We start from the raw sequence: 12863 nt of genomic DNA on the forward strand, positions 1-12863 counted from the left end.
GCTTTATGCTGCAGGGATAGGTGGAGGCTGCCTTTCCTGCCCTCTTGAACTAGTTATGAATAAAATCCCTCCATAAATCAAACTCCATTTTGTTGGTGAAGGATTTTAAAGATCTACCTTGCTGTATCTGAATGAAACATTAACCTATGAGGTCCTGTAAAAAACATTGGCCTAATTCATCAGTTTCAGCAAAAAAAGTATTCTAACGGGTCTGCAGCACAGTCACTGGTAGCTGTCTTTTGTTATTATATAATGTATATTTGGGATCACTCAGGCTTAGATTTATAAATTGATTGCGCATGTTTTATGACCGTTAAACGGATTCTTGGATAGGATTTATAAAACACACGGAATGGCATAAACACACAATTAAGACATGATTTGCGGGGGCAATGTCTCTGTGCACTTTAGCACTTGATGCATATGCAATTCTGTATATGTATATGTAATTCTGGGGCGTTTCTGAACGAAACTGCTAAAATTGGGAGGGGATTTTGCAAATGAGGTCCATTAAATATTCCGTCTAATTTATTAAAGCTGCAGGTAATTGCGGGCCTCGTATTTGCTTGATTATTTTAAGAACTCTGAAAAGCAGGCGTTAATTTGCCGCAGTCAGACAGTAGGCTATATAAAAGGCACGCTGATGTGGGAGACTTGTCTGCAGCAAGAAGGAGACATCATTTTCAAGGACAAAGAAACATTTAATAACATTTTGCAAAGAGCTAAATTTTTTAACCCTTCTGATCTAGTTAGTTTGTAAATTGCAGTTTATAATACTGTATTATTTTGAAAACTCCAATTTTCAATACATGATTCATAGCTTAGATGACAAAAAAAGATAGTCTGCACATAGAGAATATAGAATCCATGTCAAAAAAGGTTCTTAGAAGCATCTAAAAAGGTCTCCCCACAGTGGCAAAGCAAGGTTCTAATGAGAGCTTTTACTTCTAGAGTGTAGGTATTATTATTATTTAACGGTGGAGGAGATTAAGAAAAGATGGAGGGCTCATCCTCCACCGTATTTTAGTAATGTCTACAGAATTTATGTTTTGTAATATGGCATTCTGTTATTTAACAATACTGGTTCAGGCAATATTGTTAAATTCAAGTTTGAAAGAAAACAGTAAAAAAAAAAAAAAATAGCTATATTGTAGACCATACAGATATGCTTTAAAACCATACATAGAGTCAGAAATACAGACATACATAAGAAATAGGAGAGTTGTAACTGCATAAGAATTTTAAAAAAATATAAGTCGTAGTTAAACTGTGTAGTCGTAGTTAAAAGCTGTCGTATGAAGCTGTACAATGGAAAGATTTTCCATCCGTTTGACTGCCTTGGATGTAAGTAAATAAAACTTATTGTTTCTGAAGTTTGAAAAGTCTATACCCCTGGAATTATTCTATACGAAATAAGAAGTTGAACTAATATGCAAAGCACAGTAACTGGATGATGCGTCTTAATGTATAAGCAACCTAAGGTGCTTTCACACAGAGGAGTTATGATGGTTCAGAACCGCCACTGTAGCGGCTTATAGGTCTGTGTGAATTGCTTATACCGCCACAGAACCGTCATATTTTATGCCGTCTCTGAACCACCTCGCGATGTAGTTCAGAGACGGCACTGAAGCGTCATAACTGCCTGTGTGAAAGGCTATACCGCCACTGAAGCGCTATAGTGGGTGTGGTTTCAAAGTCAACATTACCATGTTGGCGTTCCATTGCCCAAATCAAGCTTTCGCACGAGCTTCCTTCAAGTACAGCAAATGCCATCATCCACCGGATTTTCAATCTCTGATTTTTCCTGAAGTGCTGGACCCTCTTTCTTTTGCAGAAATTATAACGCCGCCTTTGCACTAAAATGTGCGATCTGCATTGTGACTGAAACTCTGTCAGTTTCACACTTAGCAGGTTGTTAGATTGTATAATGTAACTTAAAATGAGAAGAAAACAAAAATGCAGCCAAATGTACTTCTTCGACAAAAGATAGCGCCATGTTTTGGTTTCAGATTGCACGAGAACAGTCTGTTGTTGCCATCACAACAATCTGTTGATTGACAGGTTTGAAATTTGTACACGCGTGATCTCTTTGGCTATGTAAAAGGGTTATGACGGCATAGATTATGCAATTTTATGCTGTATGAAAGGATATCAAGGGGTATTTTACACACTCGTTAAAACGCTTCAGAGACGGCACAGTAGCTGCATTTCTGTGTGAAAATGGTACTAGACTACAAACTCTGAAGTGGTACATTTGTTTATTAAGAAGCCACAGCACATTCCATATTTTATTCGTTTGTCCAAGTGATGTATTTCAAGCTAATAAGACATCTTCATGTGTTACAAGTACTGATTGTACCAAAATCTCCAATTCCATATTGGTAAATTTCATGTTTCGCTTCCAAGCATCCTCATCACCATGGCTAGTACCAGGCTGCGGTCTTTGTGTTTCATTCATTTTCTTTTGGAATGTGTAGCCTACACACGCAGGGTTGACCCAAACCCGCTATTTATTGTGAGAGGTGTGTAATTCTCCACCGCTAATTGCGGTGAGGGGTATTTAAATTGTTTGATTGTGGAATCGCCTGCTTCACCTAATTAGTCTTATAAAATAGGTTGTTATTTTGACGCTGAGTGCGGCCATAATGAACACGCACATTACGTGGCTTTATGTGGTCGGTTTTCTGCCTTTATAAATTTGGGCCTCAGTGCAGATGTTATGCATTTACGGTATGTGTTCTGTACTGTTTTATGTGATGGGATCAAAATGATGTGTTGTACTGTACAAAACTGATGAAAACAATTCTCCTGTACCTATTGTTAATTGTTACTCACTGTTGCATGTTCTGTCATTTACTTCTGTAAAACTTATATATATTTTTTTACAAAACTAAAGCCAAACAATGTTGTCCAAGTTCTCTTACTGTAAGCACATGTAAGCAGTTGGTTGTTTCTCATATGGTAAAATGAACATAGATTTGAGTCCTTTTAAAAAGTGAAAACTTGAACATATACCCCCTTCCAAGTCAATAAACAAATAAGTATTGTAAATATAATAAGATCCCATACACATAACACATTAACACATACACATATACAATGGCACATTGTGCAACAGGCTGCATTATATTATGTCTTCATACTAGATCCCTACTGCTTTATGTGCAATATCCAGACTTGTAAAATACTGGGCCTATATTATCTTTGCTGAAGGGCTTTGCAGTATTTGTTGAACACTGTTTGACATTGAATGCTTTCATTGTGGGCTGTACAACAAACTCATGACATGTAATGACTTCAGAAGATACTATTCCAAATATGAATGGAGATATTAATTTAGGTATAAAACGGTAGAATAAGGGACTAAGTTGTGCCTTCTCTATTGTACACTGTATGCCCAGCACCTCTATATAGTACTCTTAATAGTACTGCATATTAGCTCTAAATTGGAAGACCTGTGGTTAAAGCACAGCACATAGCAGGTATTATTACTATAGTAACACTGTCACTGTTTTCATTTTTTAAATCAGTTTATTTGTACAGAAAACATGTATAGCAAACCTGAAAACAAATACTCCAATATATAACAACAACCTAACACAAATTGCCCTAACGCATACACAAATGAAGTTTACCAAGTACAGAATGTGACTGTATCTTCCATGTGAAAAGTACTGAGAGCTAGTGTAGTTACAGTATAATTGTAATAAAGTTTTTGATAAATGTCATTATAACTTTTAGTTACAATGTAAAAGCTATGTAATTAAACGTGTAACTAATGTCACGGTGGGTAAACCTACAATAAGGTCTGTTTATATGAATGTACTTGGTGTAATTATTAATGCATTAACACTCATTCCTTGAACTCCAAACCTAACATGGTTATGCCATGGGTAGTGAATGTATCACAAACTGAAATTTATTTTATAGGAATTAATAGGAATTAAAGGACGATAACCGTGTTATATGTTATTACATTAAATATAAAGTGTTACTAAACTGTGATAGTGATAATAAATTACAATTGAATTGTATAGTATTTAGCATTACAAATGGATCTGTAAAATTCTCCCAAATGAAAAGACAACCCAGAAAGTTAGATCATATATTAATTAACCAGTTGTCACTTCTCTTATTGAACTTAGACACTATGCTTTGTTTGTATTCTCCATTGTTTTTTAGTATGATGAGCTGGTAGACAAATAACTACTGTTTGGTATGTTGATTTCAAAAAACATTTTCCCCATTGTTTGTACAGAAACCCAGGTTATAATTAGTCCATTATGTTCCAATTACAAAAGTAAAGTTTGGAATTGTGGCATCCTTGTTGTTCCGAATAAATATCCATTAGCTTAATAGTAGTATTAAGTAGCAATAATAGCCTTGGGTGGCAATTCTTGTGGGTTTAATGTCCTATCCCATACCGTAGAGAAATGGAATGTGCAAGGTTTTGTCCACATTGTGCTATGCTAGGCAGCATGTCTGTCAAAACTTGAGAAGATTCAAAAGGCATGGCTCTTTTAAAAAAACATGAAGGTTAACATTGATCCTCTGTCTGTGGAGTTACCCAGTCCGTATTCAGCTCAGCTCACCACCTGCAAGTTGTGTACACAAGGAGGTGTAAGTGTGTGCATTCAATAGAATAGCAATGTCAACATTCTCCGTGCTTCAAACACCACCTTTCTACAGGCACTCTTTTACAGAGCTGCACCAGCACAGAATCCACACAACTGTGACCCTTTTGTAGGCAGCTGTATTCAGCTATTGTGAAGTCAATTTCTGCTCAGTAAGTAGATTTTGTTTAAAGAACAAAGACAAATCAAAGTATTGGGTAAACTGCAGCAGATCAATTGTATGTTTATCAAAAACAAGACATACTGCAAAAAAAGTCTTCAAGGCCTGTTATTTTTTTAATATACCAATAACTTTTCCTTCAATGTTTTTTGAAATTCCAACCAGAGACGTGTCGCATTAAAATGTGCTTGCTTTCTTTTTTATAAAGGGCTAGAAATGTCATTGTATTTTTACATATAATGCCTTCTGTGAGTTCAAATAATAATAATAATAATAATAATAATAATAATAATAATAATAATAATAATAGGAAAAAATATGATTATCCATTTTTATTTTATTTTAAAGGTAATGTGCCATGCCATACATATTTAGGAATTACATTTTTTAATATATTTATTTATTTAGAAGAATGCACTTAGACATGACATCTCTCTTCCAAACACCTGGGTCAGCTTTGCTTCAGTCTTTGCTTCAGATTAGACAAGAACTGCATGACTCCATTGCTATATATACTTATTCTAACCACAGGATCATTAAAAAAAAAAGGATGTATGTATAGCTGGCACTTGTTTTGTAATACAACCTTTTGAAATTATAGGATGATTCAAGGCAAATTAAAAATAAAATCTCTACTGGTCAGGTTATAAAAGAAAAGCAAGGCCTGAAAAAAAGTATGCTGATATTACTATTTGTCCTTTAAATACATTTATGATATACCATAAACAAATATATACCATAAACAAATACATACACAGTGTATTATTCAAACATGAAATTACAAATACGTACATAAAAAGACAACATACTTTTTGGACTGCACTGCTACTTGCTACATTTTAAAGAAGCCATACCTCCTTAGTATAGCCTACTGATTTGTCTTTGATGTTTTCTCTGTAGGTTATAGTTTTATAATGTATATATTATAACACATGCTTATTTCAATTCATTCTAGGTGACATCTGTAGCTATAAACTTCATTTCTGCATTGACTGCCCCAGAGGTTACACTGCCATCCCTCACCTTGCGCCTGAACATAAAGGGAAAGGCCTTTTTAAAGGACTTGCGGAAGCTGGCGCCCATGAAGCCGTAGACAATGGGGTTGATGGAGGAGTTGGCGTACGACATACAGTTGGCCCAAGTCTTGATCTTATAGGTGGCGTAGTTGGCCTGGAAGTTGGGGTAGAAGGATTGGAACAAGATGAAGAGCTGAATGGGACCCCAGCAGATGGTAAACAGCAGGACAATCACCACCACCATTTTGGAAATCTTGCTTCTCATGGCAATAGTTCTCTGTGACAGCAACTGAATCTGCAATAAATAGTACATTACTATATATATATATATATGTATATATATATATATATATATATATATATATATATATATATATATATATATATATATATATATATACACACAGTCAACTCTGCATAATTGGTGTGAGGTCATGCTCATAACTGGAGTGAGGGAATACAATGCGATACAATGACAACAGGTCTATACGTACGTGTACATGTATATAACACTACTCTCTGGCAACTCACAATATGAAAAGTAAAATAATGTGAAATATTGTACACTATATAACAGCCGGCATAAACTCAATTATTGTAATACAGTACAGTACAGTTAAACATAAAACTTGTACAGGTGTGTACAGCTGATAAACAATTGTACAAAAAAAAAACAACCTGTCAACCATCTGCCTCCATGAAGGCTCGTAGTGTGCTGAGACTCGAGAGTTTTACAGATTTGCTTTGCCATTTTGTGTGTCTTTCTTGCCGGCTTTTCCCGCTGTCATGCTGTTGCTATGCGTTATACGTCACTGCTATTGCTGAAACACTCATACGTTTTTGTTTTTTTCTCTCGTTTTTTTTAACACTCGAAAGTTGGTTGCATTATACAATTATCTGAATTAAAATGCAATGCACAATGGACTTTGGGACCATGCAGCTTTATGCACTTAGCCGATATGCATTTAACCATATTATACAATCACAGAAAAGTATGCACTAAAATATATATATATATATATATATATATATATATATATATATATATATATATATATATATATTTCCCAGTAAATCAAAATGCCAGATTGATAAATTAATTGTTACATGTATTGTATAAGAGTTAACATTTTGTGCAGTTTAGGCAAGAGAACCGCAAAGCAAATGTCTGTTTAAAAACTCAAAATGTATTGATAAAGTAGCCCTGGCAAGCTTCTTTTAATAAATAGGAAAACATAAGCATACAGTACGAGGGGTTTAGAGATCTCTTCATTCAGTTTCTTATGTTTCTTATATGTCTGGGTTTTTGTTTTGTTTACCTTGCTTTTTTATTATATTGTTTTGGTGGCCAAATGAAGTAGGCTGCATCTGCAGTTCTTCAGCACAACCTCAAAACTTTGTGGAAACCCAGTTTAAGAAAGCTGCACGATATCAGTAGTCGCACAAGGCCAAATTGGAAAATAGACAGAAACATTTTACCCCAAATTACCCAAAAAGTACTACCAACATAGCGTGAGAAAAAGGTTAGACTTCTTCTTTTATTTCTAAATGTCAGGTATGAACTTGTCTTTTTTCTTAATTGCACTCTTTTGTGCTCCTCACAGGTTCTGTGATACCACATGAGCTTCCCTGCAAATCTCTGCCAATGCACCTAAATCCTTCAGAAAACAACGCAGTCAGTTCTGAGACTCAAGTAGAGACAGTCAGTTGACACATATTGCACATTCTACATTTAGCCCATCAAAGTCACCTGTTAACATTACTCATGTCCTGTACCTGGTAATTGTTATCCACAGGCTCCACCACTGGTTGTCCAACTCTCTTCAACATTAAGGAGTAGCAGAGAGAGATGGTGATAAGGGGCAGTAAGTAGACCACCAGAAACTGGTACAAGATGAACACTCTCTGATGGGTTTCAGATGGAAACTGCTCCATACAATAGCTCCTGGGTCCATACCAGTAACCTTCCTGGATCTTCTGATATATGATAATGGGTATTGATAAAATAAAAGACCCTGAAGAACACAAGGAATAAAGGTTAGTTTAATATTAAAAACATCAGGTAAAAAACTGTAACACTAGGAAAGCAAGACATTTTTAATAATAATTAAAGGAAAACATGGTTCTTCGTCAAGCAGAACATCTGCTAACTGAGCCTTAGTTATGTATGCTTAAACTGTCAATTAGTCAGTAGTCAATAATAATATTAATTGGTTTATTCTGCTGCGCTTCTCCTTTTGGCTCCTAAGGCACCCCAAGATGGTTGATGTTTCTTTTTAATAATGGTACTTTCTAAACATGTACTGCCAGTATTACCCAGAGAAAACGAGAAGCTGCTTTTCAATGAATGTGCCAAACACATTTTGAATGCGAGAACATGTGTTAAGCTGAAACACAAATAAGCTTTCTAGTTGGTGGAGAGCGTGTCTTAGTTCTTGCCAAACACATGCTATAATAATTTGCTGGTTGTAAATGTGACTAGAGCCTAAAAGTATGTAAACAGATAAAACACCTACCAATCCAGATACAGATGCTAACAGCCATGGCTACCCGAGGGGTGCGATGGCGTAAGGACTTCAGAGGGTACACTGTGGCATAGCAGCGGTCTGCACTCATCGCTGTCAGGGTGATGCAGGTAGCCTGGACAGTCACCTGAAACACCAACAATATCCTACATCCTAGATTTTGTTTTGTTTGTAGAAACTCAAACCCTTGATTGATGTTTTTTTTAACTTTTAACCCCTTAGCCCCCAGCATATTTTACCGTAATGGTCTAGCCATAACTAAGTCCACTTCCAACAACAACATTTTATCAATCAAAAAATAATCCTGAATCCACCCTATCAAGTTTTGTATGGTTGACGGGTTGCTATAAATCTTGGCACAATGGTCTTGACTCACGCCTCTTTTAGCCTACATGCAGCAAACTATTTCCAAAATGAAACAACAAAAGAGGAGGATCAGGTAAGGATTCGTGTTTTCTGTTCTGTAATTTAGCTATGGTTTCCTTCCAAGAATGCACATATGTGTAATGGTATTAATTACAGTGTTTTTAAAGGGACTAATGTGAAGTATTTTGCAAACAGAACAACCCTGTTGCACTAGGATAAATGGGGGGTTATTTCAGAAGAAAAACCAACCAAGTGATCTGCTGTCTGGAGGGTTATAAAGTGCCATTGCTGTGCAACATTACTGAGTAATGCAGTTTAATACTACGACTACGACTAATAATAATAATAATAATAATAATAATAATAATAATACCTGCTGTAAGAAGGCTACACATTTGCACATAAAATCTCCAAAGATCCAGCTTGGAAGAGGGTAAAGTGTAGCAGTGAAAGGAACACAACACACCAGGAAAATAATATCTGTAGCCGCCAGGTTAGCTGAAAAGGAAAACACACATTTACAAACAGATGATAGAGGGAGGCTGACGGGATAACATGGCTTGAAACCTGTTATAATATGTTTCATTGGCTGCATTCTGTACCAAAGTGTGAAAGTGACAGGGACCATACACAAGGGAGCCAGACTTTAAGTATGCTCATAAATTGCTAGATATGCGATAAAATGAATAACTCTTTTGATCAATATACCGCTGGCTTGCAAGCCTACCAGGCATTTAAAAGAAAAATAGTTCAACTCTAGAGAACGAGCAGGACATTGGAGCAACAGCAGAGTATGATCATAACTGCAGTTATTTGCACCAGCACTGCAAGTTAAATGCAGAAGAAGTGTATTAATCTGTAGTTACACAGTTTCTAAAATCCATGGCAGACATTTTTTTGTGACGATGGGCCATATTCACCAGAAAACTGTAAGAATGATAATTCTTTGTTTTTTCTTAATATATATATATATATATATATATATATATATATATATATATATATATATATATATATATATATATATAATGAAATAAATACCAGCACATTATTGGTGAAAATGTTCTAGACTGTTTCTAAAGAAGCTATCAGGAGTTTTGTGAATATCAAACATATTTTAAGACTTGTTAGAGAATGAGTCTGGGCAGGGAGAATTCAGTTTCTTCAGACCAATGCTATGTTTTAGAATCTGACCAGGATAGCATGGTTAAATGTCATACTTGTTTTTGAAAGAGGTCCACAGTGCCTTCCTGCAGCATTGGAAAGAGCGCCACCTTTTGGACGACTATCACGCAAACAGCGAACAAGCCCAGATCCATATAGCTCTACCTGATCTCAATCCTGGTTGATATTGATTGCATGTTCTTTGGTAGTCAAGAAAAAAAAAGAACCCTATGCTGACTGCATTTACGAAGGTTGTCAAAATAATTACGAAACCCGTGCACCTTAATAGGATTTAAATGTGAGGTACATTTTAGTATAATCCAGCTGTGAGTTTAATGGTAGTCTGGGGGGTGCACACACAAATCAAACATCTGCCAATGTTGATTTATACATGCAGTAATACATCTGTTGTTCATGAATATGCAAATAAACGTTAACAGTTTTGGCACATGTAATCTCTGAAGATACATCAAACAAGCGTTTTTGGTTTTTTTTTGTGGAATGCGTGCATTTGTGAGAATCACAGGCACACCTTGTTCTATCCTCAGTATATTCAAATACATTTTTTTTATTGAACAGTGCTATATTATGCGAAGCAAAAATGAGCAAACAAAATATTATTATGTATTAGCTGTGTTTATTTGTAAGTAAATAATGATGCTGTTTTGTAGTCATTTATTTCTAAAGATTGCTGACCACTGTATTTCTCTTTAATTTCAAGAATTGTTTTTTTTTTGTGGCAAAAAACAAGATATTTACAGTATACCTTATGTATTAGTTGCCAACAGAATGCAGTTATGTTTTGTTTTTCATTTTGTAATTCAAAGAGAATAAGGATTATAAATGTACTGTATTCCTATAACTACAAAAACGATATTAACAAGATTTGTCACTAGAGGGTAGTATATGTTTGTATTTAACTACATTTTATTGCTGTTCAAATAGTAGACAAAGAAATAAAGAAACAAAGAGCAACATCTGGCATCTGATTGTTATTTGTTCAGTGGTCTTTGTGATTTCAATATTGTATCTCGTAGCTAAAAGTCAGAACTCATGAAAGCTCGTTTAGTGTGTCAAACTAATTTTGTTTTGTATTGAAAATCACGGAATTCGAAGTTACCTGGCCACATGTTCTGTGACAAACTGTATATCCATATGCTTGCGTATTGTGTCATTGTTAATCAGCTTCCAGTATAACGTATCGGTAAATATCATGGTACTCCTATTTCTGTATTTATTATTATTATTATTATTATTATTATTATTATTATTATTATTATTATTATTATTATTAAATACGTGCTGGATGTTTTAAACAATCTGTTCGGGTTCAAGGCAATCTTTAGCAGTGAGGAGCTGTCCATGGTGTCAATATATATATATATATATATATATATATATATATATATATATATATATATATATATATATATATATATGAATCTGGGGGAATCTACATGCATACACATACGTATATAAAAAAAAATACGCGTATATATCATGGCGCATTTTGTTACTCTAAATGAAACCCTAAGGTAGCAATGGTTCTTTGCAATAACCCAAAACTGCACACCAACTCAAATAACAGTTTTCAGAATGCATGCGGTCTTTTCTTTCCATATCTACAGTGAAATATGTATAATAATATGCACGTGTCAATGCCAGTTGCTGTAACTGTTTCGGCAATACCTGTACATTTACAAGGCTTCCAGAATACTTCTGTGAACCTGTGAAAAGCATCCTTACCTATGTAGAAATTGGTAGCTGTCCGCATCTGTCTGTGCTTGGAGATTACATAGATGACCAAAGAGTTTCCAATGAGCCCCACCAACATAATGAGAGCAAAGAAAAGCGGTACTAGCCAGGCATCTGTAAGAAACGGAGGGGAGCCCACCTCGGTCTTGTTCACAAAAGAATCGTTCATAGTTGCCACACTAATCGGTAGTCCAGTGAAATTAAACATTTCTGGAGGAAAAGTCGTCATCTTTATTGAAAATCGAGATTAAATGACCGCTCCACAAATCCGTCAACAATATTTCACAACTTCAAAAAATGCATCGCATGAGTATTCGACGTTTTGGGAGTTCTGCAAGCTATGCTACTTGATTTAATATCAAATGGGTTTACAGAACAAACAACAACAAATGTACCGGTTCTGGTATGTTGATACAATATTTAAAGATGAAAAAGTCTCATTCAGTTGTTAATATTATTAATATTATTTTAAAAGAATCTTTGGTGGTTATTTACAGTTCAAGTTTAAAACTGCGTTCCCCTTTGCTAATTTGATGTTCAGAATACGTGGTTTCAATACGGTTTCTTAGCAAACACTGTTTCTGTTTTATAGTGGAATTTCTCACACGTGGGGTGAATGCGGAATAAAAAAAACTGATGTCAGGTTTCCTGGCAACGCTTCTGAAAAAAAAAGCCCTTATTCTTTTTTCGTCTATATTTCTATAGATGTGGGGGCTTTGTCTTAACATTTATGTTTGTATGTATGTATTTTTTATTTGATTATTCTTTTCTTTTTCCTTCTTAAAAAAAATTCAACTACAAATGTCAAAATTAATTGTGTACTATATTGTTACATGAATTTGTTTACATGCATACATGATATGTTTCCTGAAAAGTGGGATTGCTAAATTACCAAAAACGACCAAAACTATTGTGTGCAATTAAGGATATTTCCCTCTTTTAACAGGAGTTCACTTGGTCATCAAGTGTTACAGTTCTGTTTTGCAAACGCATCAATGGAAATTGAATAGATTCTTTTTTTCTTTTTTTTTACACAAGCACCCACATTGAGAAAAGATCAAGTTATTTGCTTTACAGTTTTCTTACAGTTTTTCCAGTAAACTTCCTAAAGTGAAAATACAAGTTGATGTACAATTACTTTTATAAAATGGATATTAGACAGCAGGTCATATGTGGATTTCATTGTCACTGATCATCAGTGCTACAGCTAATGAATCTACATTTGACACATTCAGTCAGTGTC

At 34.9% G+C, this 12863-nt stretch overlaps 1 protein-coding gene across 2 annotated transcripts; it reads right to left on the bottom strand.

Annotated features, from left to right (window-relative positions):
• Positions 1 to 3541: 3541 nt before the first annotated feature.
• Positions 3542 to 12179, bottom strand: LOC117417324 (G-protein coupled receptor 54-like). 2 transcript variants are annotated; one of them, XM_059034909.1, is made up of 6 exons: positions 11612 to 12179; positions 9075 to 9199; positions 8327 to 8462; positions 7587 to 7825; positions 5818 to 6105; positions 3542 to 4595 (listed from the first exon to the last, which is right to left on the bottom strand). In XM_059034909.1, the coding sequence occupies exons 1-6, from the start codon at positions 11847 to 11849 to the stop codon at positions 4584 to 4586; spliced, it is 1038 nt and encodes a 345-aa protein (XP_058890892.1). In that variant the 5' UTR covers positions 11850 to 12179; the 3' UTR covers positions 3542 to 4583. The 2 variants fall into 2 exon arrangements, with proteins under 2 accessions (XP_058890892.1, XP_033885277.3); XM_034029386.3 differs by having other exon boundaries at positions 3542 to 6105.
• Positions 12180 to 12863: the final 684 nt, after the last annotated feature.

The sequence above is a fragment of the Acipenser ruthenus genome, chromosome 12, assembly GCF_902713425.1.
Source record: "Acipenser ruthenus chromosome 12, fAciRut3.2 maternal haplotype, whole genome shotgun sequence".
NCBI classification, from domain to species: Eukaryota; Metazoa; Chordata; class Actinopteri; order Acipenseriformes; family Acipenseridae; genus Acipenser; species Acipenser ruthenus.

What these genes read in the sequence shown, in the direction of transcription:
- LOC117417324 (XM_034029386.3), bottom strand. Translation starts at nt 11,849, where the DNA reads ATGACGACTTTTCCTCCAGAAATGTTTAATTTCACTGGACTACCGATT. An exon ending in GTGTAGCCTTCTTACAGCAG is followed by an intron (nt 8,463 to 9,074) that starts GTATTATTATTA and finishes TTGGTGTTTCAG; the next exon opens with GTGACTGTCCAGGCTACCTG. An exon ending in TAGCATCTGTATCTGGATTG is followed by an intron (nt 7,826 to 8,326) that starts GTAGGTGTTTTA and finishes TGTGTTCTTCAG; the next exon opens with GGTCTTTTATTTTATCAATA.